Below are 13,439 nucleotides of genomic sequence, written 5' to 3'. Positions count from 1 at the left end.
CCCTTGCATTCCAGCCATGTTTTACTTATATATCTAATACACAGGTTTCAGAAGGGTAGCCGTGTTAGTCTGTATCAGCAAAAACAACGAGGAGTCCTTGTGGCACCTTAGAGACTAACAAATTAATTTGGGCATAAGCTTTCGTTGGCCAACATTTTTATGGCTGACTTAGAACAATGTTTCCTCAGCTCTCGTCCCCTAGTGCCCCTATTCTACTTGCGCTACATTGATGACATCTTCATCTTCTGGACCCATGGGAAGGAGGCCCTTGAGTAATTCTATCAGGATTTCAACAATTTCCACCCCACCATCAACCTCAGCCTGGACCAGTCCACACAAGAGATCCACTTCCTGGACACTACAGTGCAAATAAGGGATGGTCACATAAACACCATCCTATACCAGAAACCTACTGACCGCTATACTTATCTACATGCCTCCAGCTTTCATCCAGACCACATTATACGATCCATTGTCTACAGCCAAGCCCTACGATACAACCGCATTTGTGCCAATCCCTCAGACAGAGACAAACACCTACAGGATCTCTATCAAGCGTTCTTAAAACTACAATATCCACCTGGGGAACTGAAGAAACAGATTGACAGAGCCAGAAGGGTACCCAGAAGTCACCTACTACAGGACGGGCCCAGCAAAGAAAGTAACAGAATGCACTAGCCATCACCTACAGCCCTCATCTAAAACCTCTCCAGCACATCATCAAGGATCTACAACCTATCCTGAAGGACAATCCCTCACTCTCACAGACCTTGGAAGAAAGGCCAGTCCTCGCTTACAGACAGTCCCCCAACCTGAAACAAATACGCACCAGCAACTACACACCACACAACAAAAACACTAACCCAGGAACCAATCCCTGCAACAAACCCTGTTGCCAACTCTGTCTGCATATCTATTCAAGGAACACCATCATAGGACCTAACCACATCAGTCACACCATCAGGGGCTTGTTCACCTGCACATCTACCAATGTGATATATGCCATCATATGCCAGCAATGCCCCTCTGTCATGTACATTGGCCAAACTGGACAGTCTCTATGCAAAAGAATAAATGGACACAAATCAGACATCAAGAATTGTAATAGTCAAAAACCAGTAGGAGAGCACTTCAATCTCCCTGGACACTCAATAACAGACTTAAAAGTGGCCATTCTTCAAAAAAAACCCTTAAAAAACAGACTTCAAGGAGAAACTGCAGAACTGGAATTAATTTGCAAACTTGACACCATCAAATTAGGCCTGAATAAAGACTGGGAGTGGCTGGATCACTACAAAAAATAATTTCCCCTGTGTTGATATTCACACCTTCTTGTCAACTGTTGGGAATAGGCCACATCCACCCTAATTAAATTGGCCTCGTTAGCACTGACCCCCCACTTGGTAAGGCAACTCCCATCTTTTCATCTGCTATATATTTATACTTGCCTACTTTTTTTCACTCCATGCATCTGATGAACTGGGTTATAGCCCACAAAAGCTTATGCCCAAATAAACTTGTTAGTCTCTAAAGTGCCACAAGGACTCCTCACTGTTTTTACCTAATACACAGTCATCATTCCTAAATACTTGCAGTCTTATGCTTCTGCAGTCCTACAATTTCAGTCTATTTAGCCTACATTGATTATGTATGAAATGGCAAATAGCACAATGATAAATGGATGCTAAAAGGAACTAATTGGCTGCAGTTTTAAGAAAACTGTCCATGACGATGCCAAGATCTCTTTCTTGAATGGTAAAAGCTAATTTAGATCCCATCATTTTGTATGTATAGTAGGGATTATTTTTTCCAATGTGCATTACTTTGCATTTATCAACATTGAATTTCATCTGCCATTTTGTTGCCCCATCACCCAGTTTTATGAGATCCATTGGTAGCTCTTCATAGTTAGCTTTGGATTTAACTGCCTTTAGGAATTTTATAGCCTCTGCAAATGGTTTACCCCTTTTCCAAATAATTTATGAATAGGTTGAACAGCTAGGGTGACCAGATAGCAAATGTGAAAAATCAGGACATGGGTGGGGGAGGAGGGGTAATAGGTGCCTATATAAGAAAAAGTCCTAAATATCAGGACTGTCCCTATAAAATCGGGACATCTGGTCACCCTATGAACAGCACTTATCCCAGTACAGATTCTTGGGAGACCCCACTATTTACTTTTCTACATTCTGAAAACTGACCTTTATTTCTACCCTTTGTTTCCTATCTTTGAAACAGTTGCTGAGCCAAGAGAGGGCCTTTCCTCTTATCCCAAGACTGCTTACTTTGCTTAAGAGTCTTTGGTGTGGGACTTTGTCAAAGGCTTTCTAAAAGTCCAAGTAGACTGTATTAGCTGAATCATGCTTGTCCACATGTTTGTTGACATCTTTAAATAATTCGAATAGATTGGTGAGGAATAATTTCCCCTTACAAAAGCCCTTTTGACTCTTCCCAAATGTATCATGTTCATCTATGTGTCTGATAATTCTGTTCTTTACTATAGTTTTAACCAATTTTTTTAAAGTTCAAAAGGAACCAGGTTAGTTACAAATATATAAAGAGATTATTATTATTCCACCAGTTTCTCACCTCTTACATATCACCTATATAACATGAAGTTATGGTGTGATATGAAGGTTTTATCTGCATATGTTTGTGATGGCCACTTTACGCAACAGTGGCAAGGCCATTAGAGAGTTATGTGTGTCATTCCAAAGAAGTGATGATAAAACCATTAAAACACCTCTTCCTGTAACTGTCCATGCCACATATCTTATAAGGGGAAAATTTGTTAAAAATTTTGTTGGGCCTATTTTTTTCTCTTTACCTGCCTCTGTCAAGCCAGGCTCCCTTAGTTACTATGAGTCCAAATGTTCAGTGGTCATGTGATGCCTTAAACAGTTAGATAATATCTTTTTAAAAGTCTTTGTATATAAATGTGAATATGTAATATTTAAGGGCTAGTTTCTCTACTCTTTCCAAAACTAGAAGCAAGTACTGAGTACCACTGGAATGTTATGACTCCTTTTCTGCAGCACAGACAGTGCTCCTATTTCTTGCAATTCAAGATATGGGTTCTTCAAAGTAGTATTGGTGTATGACTGACTATTGACTACCATGGGTCTAGGTCCCGTGTTTTTATTTTATTTTTGTGGACGATAAGGACATATACCACTGTAGAGGGGGAAAGGAAATATTTCTTTGCCTCTTTGATAGTTTTAAAATACCGTTTTTAAGCTGCTCATAGGTTTATAATATTAAACGCTATCCTGGAAGAGGTGCATTAGTGGGCAGAGCGTTCAAAGGTGTATAACCAACGATAAAATCACGTGATTTTCCTCACCATCTGTCTCTGCAATTGACCACATTGTATGACTACTACCTGTGTGTTGTGTTTATGTGATTTGATATTTGAAATGTGTGCATTATTGGAATATATATGCTTCTTAAAGTAGCATTCTTTTAGCACCATTTGCAATAACCTCCCATTGTCTTAAATATTATAAAACTCAATATGAAAATTGCCAGACTGGTAAATATATGGAGTACAAATTATTGTATATCACAGAATAGATATAGCCAACTCATTGACAGCGCTCCTGAATCGTTTATTAATACTTGATCCATAGTGCAGTAACTGAATATATTGGCTTGAGCGACAAAAATGAACAAGTCAGATATAGAAAAAAATTGAAATACATCTAGCGATGTAAAAATCAGATATAAGATTACTACAAAGATGTTAGCATTCAGCAATTGCACAACGCACCACCAGGGTCGAATGCAGAGAGGCGAAACAGATTGGAGAAACATATCCATATACACTTACAATATGCATAACTCTGGACAAAGTTATGTATCTGTAGTTCATAATCAAGCATAGTAAATTTAAACAAAATTCAATCACTAAATCCTTATAACTAATAAAGTCAGATTCAGTACAACAAAAATTATTATTCCTTGTGTGTATCTCAGACGAATACGTACATAATAATGAGAAAACATCATATTTACAGCGTTAACCATCCAGTGAAAATACCGTTAAAAATTCCACCAAGGAGATTCTGCAGTTATTGGTTGAGACTCTGAGAGCCGCTGTTCACCAGTAAGGGAGAGAAACGCGACGACAGATCCAGCCAGTCCAGCACTGCAGTTACACAGCACTGAACGCTGACAGATCAGAAGCACATTCAATGGGTCTGGACTGAACATTGCAAAGGCAGATATTCGCTGAAACTGACTCTGGTTTAACTATCAACGTTACCGGAATCAGGGGGTCAAATACAGAAACAAGATACGTTTCTTGACATAGAATCAGCGGCGTGTCCACATCAGCATGAGATTGGCAGAAACTCAAAGGCGCCAGCACTGCAAAAGGCGAGCCCTGTTCTGCTTTATGTTGGTTACCGTTTGGGAGGCAGTTTCTGGGCAGACTCGCTACTCCATTCCCGAGGAAATGCAGAAAGGCTCCATTGTGGGGAATATCGCAAAGGATCTGGGGCTGGATATAAAGGAGCTCTCAGACCGCGGAGTCCGCGTTGTATCAAAAGGTAGGACGCAATATTTTGCTTTAAATGTTAAGAGCGGCCATTTAATCACAACGGAAAGAATAGACAGAGAGCAAATCTGTGGCCGGATCGAGAAGTGTCTGTTAACTTTTGAGATTATTGTTGAAGAAAAAATGAAGCTTTATAGAGTTGAAGTTGAAATCACAGATATTAATGACAATGCTCCCAACTTCCAGGCGGGAGAATTGGAAGTAAAAATCAGCGAGATAACGGCACCGGGATCGCGGTATCCCCTGCAGGAGGCGCAAGACCCAGATTTAGGGATAAATTCTCTCCAGAGCTACCACCTCAGCAGTAATAGGCATTTCTCCCTGGACGTGCAAACCGGATCAGATGGAGTTAAATATGCAGAACTGGTGATGGAAAAGTCTCTGGACCGCGAAGAACAAGCTGTTCATGATCTAATCCTCACAGCCACTGACGGGGGAGATCCAGTCAGGTCCGGCACTGCGCAAATCAGTGTTATTGTTCTCGATGCTAATGACAATGCACCAGTTTTCAGTCAGACGGTCTATAAAGTTAATGTTTTAGAAAATATGCCTGCGGGGTCCACGATGGTGACAGTGAAAGCGACTGATCCCGATGAAGGAATACACCAAGAGGTAAAATACTCAATCAGAAAGATAACTAATGAAGCTTCACAGATATTCCACTTGGATTCAAGGACGGGAGAATTAATAGTCGTGGGGAACTTGGACTTTGAAGAAGCTGCGTTATATGAAATCGAGGTGCAAGCCCATGACGGGGGAGGCCTTTTCGACAGATCCAGAATTGTGATCGTTGTTAGCGATGACAATGACAACTCTCCAGAATTAACAATCACATCTCTCGCCAACTCGATCCCTGAGGACTCTCTCCCCGGGACTGTGATCGCCCTTTTAAATGTGCAAGATCTAGATTCTGGAGAGAACGGGAAGGTCACGTGCTCCGTACCCAGCAACCTCCCCTTCCAGCTGAGGAAATCGTTGGATAATTATTACAGTCTGGTGACAGACCGAGCCCTGGACAGGGAGCAGGTGGCAGCATACAACATCACAGTGACCGCCACGGACAATGGGACTCCTCCTCTTTCTACAACCACCACGATCCCACTCCGGATTTTAGACACGAACGACAACGCCCCTTTCTTCGATAAAACGTCCTACGCGGCCTACGTCACGGAGAATAACCCGAGAGGAGCCTCCGTTTTCTCCCTGAAGGCCAATGACCCCGACGAAGGGGAGAACGCCAGAGTCACTTACTCTGTTACCGACGGTCAGGTCCAGGAAACTCCGCTCTCCTCCTCCATCTCCATTAACTCCGAGACTGGGGCTCTCTACGCTCTGCGCTCCTTCGATTACGAACAGTTCCGGAAGATTCGGTTCCAAGTGCAGGCTCAGGATGGGGGTTCCCCACCTCTCAGCAGTAATGTCTCCGTCACTCTCTTTATACTGGATCAGAATGACAACAGCCCGCACATCTTACACCCCTCCTTTCCCACCGATGGCTCCACGGGAGTGGAGTTGGCCCCTCGCTCCTCCGAGCCGGGTTACCTGGTCACTAAGGTGGTGGCGGTGGATGCAGACTCCGGGCAGAACGCCTGGCTTTCCTACCAGCTGCTGAAGGCTACAGAGCCGGGGCTCTTCTCTGTAGGACTCCACAGCGGCGAGATCAGGACAGCGCGCTACTTTGTAGACAGAGATGCCCTCAAGCAAAGTCTGGTGGTTTTAGTGAAGGACAACGGGCAGACCCCTCTCTCTGCCACGGTCACTGTCACGGTGATGGTGGCTGACAGCATCCCCGAAATCCTCTCCGATTTAAGCAGCCTCTCAGCTCCTGCAGACCCCCAGTCCAGCCTCACCTTGTATTTGGTGATCGCTGTGGCTTCCGTTTCCTGCTTGTTCTTTACCTTTATCATAGTGTTACTGGCCTTGAGGCTCCGCAGGTGGAGAAACTCGCAGCTCTTTGACTCCTCGAGTGTGACTTTCAGTGGAGTTCCCGTCTCGCAGTTTGTGGGGCTCGATGGAGTCAGAGCTTTTCTTCACTCCTACTCACATGAGGATTCTCTCACCACGGACTCCAGAAAGAGCCCATTCAACTTTCCCAAATCAAACTATTCAAATACTCTGACTAGTCAGCACTCTTGTGAGATAAAGGATCCTATTCTAATTACTGAAGAGTTAGACAGTAACATGGATCAGACGTCCATTCAGGTCAGCTAATATCTGCTTAATCTTGTGATTTATATTTGTAAATATAGCTAGCTGTTAATCGCTAGAGAATTACTGAGTGCATCAAGTATTTGGGGGCCTGTATTAGAGAGAATCTGGGGGGAGAGAGAGTCTCGGTTATACTAGATGTTTTTCTTTTAAAGCTTTGATCATCCGAACCAGACTCTGGCATGCTATTCGGAATTGAGTTTGGAGTCAATGTTGTCCTCAGAGTATTGGACGGCTATGTATATATAAATATATTTTGTGTAATAATATTTACATTGTGAACCCATTTAGAAAACAGATTTCCTAGTTCCCTTTTGAAGTTCTCATGAAACGGTGATTTGTTCAAAACTTGAATCTGCCTTTAATCTGTGATACTATATACGTTACCTTACGTGAGATATTACAAAGTAAGGGAATTTTCCTATATTTTCAGAAACATAGATTTTCAGAGAGAATAAGAATGTTACTGAAGGGCAAAATATTTCAGTGACAGCACAGTTCTCAATATTAAATTATTTTTATAAACCAGTGTATTTAACTCCAAATATGATTTCATCTGACTTTCCGTATTGCAAATAATGCAGGGTAAAAATGCATAATCATGAAGCTAAAGTTATGTAAATGTTTGATTAAGAAGAAGAGACTATTTCAGGGGTCCGCAACCTTTGCGGCCCGCCAGGGTAAGCACCCTGGCAGGCCGGGCAGGTTCGGCAGATCGCGGCTCCCACTGGCCGCGGTTCGCTGCTCCGGGCCAAAGGGGGCTGCGGGAAGCTGCGCCGGCTGAGGGATGTGCTGGCTGCCGCTTCCCGCAGCCCTGGCGGGCCGCGTGCCAAAGGTTGCCGATCCCTGGACTATTTCAACATTATTTTAAATTTTCTGCAACAATAATGTTCTTTTGTCTTATATTTGAGCCTTGAGAATTTGAGAGAAATTGATGACACATTACAGTAATATGTTTTTATAGCATGTAGTTGGCACAGAAAAGATTCTCTATGTGGTGTTGTAGCCGAGTTGGCTCCAGTATATTAGATAGACAAGATGGGTTAAGTATTGTCTTTTATTGGACCAACTTCCGTTGGTGAGAAAGACAAGCATTCGAGATTACACCGAACTCTTCTTGGTAAACTCCAAAGCTTGTATCTTTTACCAACAGAAGTTAGTCCAATAACAGAAAAGATTCTAACATTTATTGTATTTTTTTTATTAAAATAGTAATATATGTTTCCATAGCACATTGTTTAAAGCAATCAGAGAAAGGCTAACTCAAATATGTTTGAATAGTGGGCACGTGATTATACTTACGTTATTTGACGGTCTCCTTTGTCTTTGTATCACTGGGAAGACTTTGAATACATTGGCTCTCTAGGATTTATTTAAGTTTTCCATTCATGTTTAGTTTTTGGACTTTCTGGAAAACTATTAAAGTGTTCTTTAGCGCGGTTCTACGAGAGAAAAGCACCTGGTTTTTCATTATAGTTCAACTCAAGAGAAATTTTCTTAGTACTTTTTAGAAACAACCATTGTATTGTGAGTGGGCAGATTACTTTCGAAGGAAAGATAACCTAAAAGTGACAATAAGGGCTAACCACGAAAATAGTTTTGCTCGGGAGTTTAGATTTATATTCTGAACCCGCAATCACTCGTGCTATTGGGTTTTAAAACTATTGTTTTCTGTCAAACGCTTTGGAACTGTGCTTAGCAGAATCTCACCCATAGGAGTGTTTGCGGAGGATGTGGTTATTACATAGAAATTGTTGTTCTTGTACATATTCATTACACTGACACACACCAAGACGTACACCCACACATACACGCAAACATATATGCAAACAAAGGCAAAGAAATCTCAAGATTTTTAAGTTTTACACTATCAATAAATAGACACACACACATATCTATATCTGTCTTTGTTTCTATCTGTATTCAAAAAGCATTTAGACTTTACTTTTATACTTATATTAGGAAACACAGATGTTTATATTCACGGCAATGTTTTTACTATACTACATGTTTTGCATTTACACGCAAATTAGAAGAACAAAACACAAAACAAAACAAGAAAACCTCCATGAATGATTGTGAGTACAGCTGCACCGGCGCTTTGATAAGATTGCTGCTATTGCAGTTCTAGGGCTGAGACTCGGAGTGCCGCTGTTGGCCAATGCGGAGCCAGGGCTGGAGCCGGAGATCCATCCGAGCCTCCTGCAGTGTGATTGCTCCGTCACAAAGCGCAGATCGCAGAGGAAACAGCAGAGAGACCTTCACAGTCTGGCTAAGAAAAGGGCACGGCCGTTAGAAAACACAATACGGGAACGTTTACCCCTCTGCCGCGGATTCCTTTGCCCAGATGGGATAGTAAACAACAGATGTAACCAAAACAAACAAGGAAAGGAGAGAGCAAATCTGACAGAGACCGGGATGGAAATCAGGCGCCGAGAGCCGAGCCGGGCAGTCACACGGCAAGTACTGTTGTTTCCCTTCTTATTCTCTTTGTTCTGCCGGGCGGTCTCGGAGCAGATTCGTTATTCCATACCTGAGGAAATGGCCAAAGGTTCCCTTGTGGGGAATCTCGCCAAGGATTTGGGATTAAATATCAGAGAACTGCAGCAGCGGAAGCTCCGTGTCAGTTCGGAAAAGCAATACTTCAGTGTGAATGGGGAAAATGGCAACCTGTATGTGAATGGCAGGATAGACCGGGAGGAGATATGCGGGGAGACACCCCTTTGTGTCCTGACACTCGAAACGGTGGTGGAAAATCCTTTAAATGCTTTCCATGTGAATGTAGCAATCCAGGACATTAATGATAATGCCCCGCGGTTCATCAAGAGTAACATCGGATTAGAAATCACTGAGTTAGCAGTACCGGGTACGCGATTGCCCCTCCGACAAGCGCAAGATCCAGATACAGGGATCAACTCAGTACAGAGTTACCAGCTCAGCAAGAGCCCGCATTTTACCCTGGCTGTGAAGGAGAGCACGGATGGAAATAAATACCCAGAATTAGTGCTGGAAAAATCTTTGGATCGGGAAAAACAAAGTTCCCATCACTTGATCCTGACGGCCGTGGATGGCGGAGATCCAGTCAAATCCGGGACGGCTCAAATTAGGGTTAATGTCACTGATGCCAATGACAATCCTCCCGAATTTACTGAGGAGATCTACAAAGTCAGTCTGAGGGAAAACCTACCTCGGGGCTCCTTCGTGCTTCAGGTGAAAGCCACGGATAAGGATGAAGGGGTACATGCCCAAATCACATACTCATTCAGCAACGCGAAGGAAAATGCTCGTACAGTATTTCATTTAGATCCCGAGAACGGAAGAATTACAAATAGAGAGTATTTGGATTTTGAAGAAACAAACACATACATGCTAGAAGTGGAAGCCAGGGATGGGGGTGGACAAACTGCTCACTGCAAAATTCAAATAGAAATATTTGACGAGAACGACAACGCCCCGGAAGTGACATTAACATCCGTGTCCAGCCAAATACCGGAAGACTCAGTGCGCGGGACAGTGATAGCTCTGATCAAAGCCCATGACCGAGATACCGGAGAAAACGGACAGGTCACCTGTTACATTCCAAAGAGTCTGCCATTTACAATAGTGTCCTCTTCTCGCAATTATTATAAAATCGTCTCGGAATCTTCTCTGGACAGGGAAAAGACCCCGGAGTACAATATCACAATCACCGCCACAGACAACGGCTCTCCCCCCCTCTCCACCCAGAAAACCATCCTGGTGCAGATCTCGGATATCAATGACAACGCCCCTGTCTTTGAGAAACCTTCCTACACCGCCTATGTGCCAGAGAACAATCCCTCGGGGGTCTCTATTTTCAGTGTAAAAGCCTCAGACCGGGATCTGGACCGGAACGCCCGACTCACTTACTCCATCCTGAGCAGCAACCTCCAGGAGCTGCCTCTCTCCTCCTACATCTCCATTAACTCCCAGACCGGAGCTATCTATGCGCAGCGCTCCTTCGACTACGAGCAATTCCGGGAGTTTGAAGTGCAAATGAAGGCCCAAGACGGCGGATCCCCGCCTCTCAGCAGCAATGTCACCGTCAGGGTGTTTATTCTGGATCAGAATGATAACGCCCCTCGCATCCTGTACCCTTCCCTCGGAGCCGATGGCTCTGCCTTGTTCGAGATGGTCCCTCGCTCGGCCGAGGCAGGTTATCTGGTGACTAAGGTGGTGGCGGTGGATGCTGACTCAGGACACAATGCTTGGCTCTCCTACCACCTGCTCCAGGCCACGGAACCGGCGCTCTTCAGCATGGGGCTGCACACCGGGGAGATCCGGACAGCCCGCGCCTTTGCGGACAGAGATGCTGTGAAGCACAGGCTGGTCACCCTGGTGAAGGATAACGGGCAGCCGCCTCTCTCCGCCACAGTGACTCTCAACCTGGTGTTTGCCGAGAACTTCCAAGAGGCTCTTCCGGAAATGAGCGACCAATCGGGTGACTCGGCACCTCAGTCTGATTTACAGTTTTACTTGGTGCTGGCTTTAGCCCTGATCTCATTTTTGTTCTTCCTGACAGTGATACTGGCCATTGTGATGAAATTGAAAACGTCAAGGAAACCCAAACTACTTCAGTGTTTTGGTCCTGAGCCTTATTCCAAGACTGGCTCGGTGTTTCCACCCAACTATGAAGATGGGACTTTGCCTTATTCCTACCAGCTGTGTTTGTCCTCAGACGCCAGGAAGAATGATTTCACTTTCCTGAAATCGAATGTGCAGATGGACGGGAATATTCTGTGCAGTGACAGCTCAGGGACGGTATTCATGGGCAATGGAACTAGCAGCTTACATGGTGGGACGGAGACTGCTGGGGAGGTGAGTTTCTGTTTTGATGCCTCATGTGCTATCTTTATAGAGAGTATGCAGTCATTGTGAAATGCCTTAATGTGTCTAGGCTTTTCTTTTGCGCCATTGCCATAGTATTTGCGGTCTCAGAATTTGTTCTCAGGTGCATGACAGCGAAAGTTATCCCCATTTTAAGGATAAGGCTCACCACAATGGGGATAAGTGACGTAGGCATGTCAGAGAGGAATTCTGCGATTGAGCACAAGATAAAACTCAAATGTTCTAAGGCCCTATACAGTTGCTTAACTGCAAATCCATTCGCTCTTTCCAACGAGCATATTTTGTCTCATTTGAAAATATTTAAATTAAATAAGTGCATTATTCAGCGAGATTATATACCTGCTCGCCAGTATGATGTGCTTCTGCTAACGACAGAGAAAAATAGGACAGCCTTTTAATTTTATTATGTAAATTTTAATTAATACTCTTCAATATGCTTCTTTTGAACTGTTCTTTGTTAAAAGTGTCATAAGTTTAAAGTGCCAAAAGTTTTGAAGTTGTTATAATCGCAATTATAGAAAGTGCGCTTATGGTTTGGCCAATGTCTTGCCTCTTTCTTGTGAATTTTATAGCATGATATTTGGATATGGTATCATATAAAGCTACGTTTTTTTGTTATGACTTTGTTATTCACCAGTGGGAGAGCGATGAGGAAATTTTGCAGGTCAGCTTACATGAGTGATGATATAACCTTAATACATTACCATAATGTGTTCTGGATATGGCACATCATTTACGTGGAGGAAAGTGTTTTACAAATATCTGAGCGATTAAAAACTATTATAGGGCTATTTTTCTGTCTTTATCTGCACTTGTCACACCAAGTTCTCTTAGCTACCGTGAATCCAAATATTCAGGGGATCATAGGGAGCCATAAATATTCGTAAAATGATATTTAAAAGCCTTTTTATACATTTAACTGGCATTTTTGGGGGACGGCTCTCTGCACTTTCCAGAGCCCTCCTAAGCAAGTGCTGAGTCCACTGAGAATGTTAAACTCCTTTGCAATAGGGTAGATCTACTTATAGCCCTCCAGGATCTAGAGATATGGACCCAACTGTCCCTGAGTTATGACTGAACTGAATATTAGCTACCATGAGTCTCGGAACAGTTTAAATATTTCAAGGTAGGGGAAGGCGCATAGTCCATAATTTCCCTGGAAAGTGTATAGTTCAAATTTTCAGATTATTGAAGCATTTTAGCGGTTTGGAATGTTAGAAAATTTCCTGGAGGGGGTGCAATAGTGGCCAGGGTGCAGCTGAAGTGGTCAAATATGCATGAGAAATTGAAGAATCATGTGATTTTATTAATCATATTGCTCTGCAATTTATCAAATTGATATTAACATCACATATATACGTGTCTGTGTATGTGTTTTGGCTGTGTACATACATGCACTCGTGTATCCTTTCGTATTTTGACTTTATATATATTCCTCTTGTGGCAGTTTTTCCAGGAAGGTAACAGCCTCCTATTGTAATAGCTATTATAAAACTGAATGTGAAACTTTATTGTACAATTTTTGTATCACCCTTTTGACGAGCCTACCCAAAGATAGCGCTCGTATGGCTCCTATATTTCTATGTCATCAAATGAGCTGATAATGAATATAGTGAATTAATGACAAATTTGACTGAGTCAAAATATCTGAAATGTGAACAAAATATTATTTAATGCGACAGATGTACAAGTCAGGTATAAGGTTACGAAACGAGGAAATCAGTATATTACAACTATACAGTTAGTGAGAGAAATTCTCATAAAATTCACAGTTAGATTGAAGTGCCACATATAAAAAGAGAGGAAT

The 13,439-nt window shown here is 42.9% G+C and overlaps 2 protein-coding genes across 3 annotated transcripts; both read left to right on the top strand.

The window, feature by feature from the left end:
* The first annotated feature begins 229 nt into the window (after window positions 1–229).
* Window positions 230–6,769, top strand: LOC135882074 (protocadherin gamma-A4-like). 2 transcript variants are annotated; one of them, XM_065408841.1, is made up of 2 exons: window positions 230–264; window positions 4,378–6,769. In XM_065408841.1, exons 1-2 carry the CDS (start codon window positions 230–232, stop codon window positions 6,767–6,769), a joined length of 2,427 nt encoding a protein of 808 aa, XP_065264913.1. The 2 variants fall into 2 exon arrangements, with proteins under 2 accessions (XP_065264913.1, XP_065264912.1); XM_065408840.1 differs by lacking the exon at window positions 230–264 and having other exon boundaries at window positions 4,337–6,769.
* Window positions 6,770–9,184: 2,415 nt separating this feature from the next.
* On the top strand, window positions 9,185–11,662 carry LOC135882072 (protocadherin gamma-B5-like). The gene has a single exon (XM_065408838.1). The coding sequence runs from the start codon at window positions 9,185–9,187 to the stop codon at window positions 11,660–11,662; it is 2,478 nt and encodes an 825-aa protein (XP_065264910.1).
* Window positions 11,663–13,439: the final 1,777 nt, after the last annotated feature.

Source organism: Emys orbicularis, chromosome 8 (genome assembly GCF_028017835.1).
Source record: "Emys orbicularis isolate rEmyOrb1 chromosome 8, rEmyOrb1.hap1, whole genome shotgun sequence".
Lineage (NCBI taxonomy): Eukaryota > Metazoa > Chordata > Testudines > Emydidae > Emys > Emys orbicularis.
Note: the sequence above shows the minus strand (reverse complement) of the source record. Positions and strands in the feature narration are given on the sequence as shown.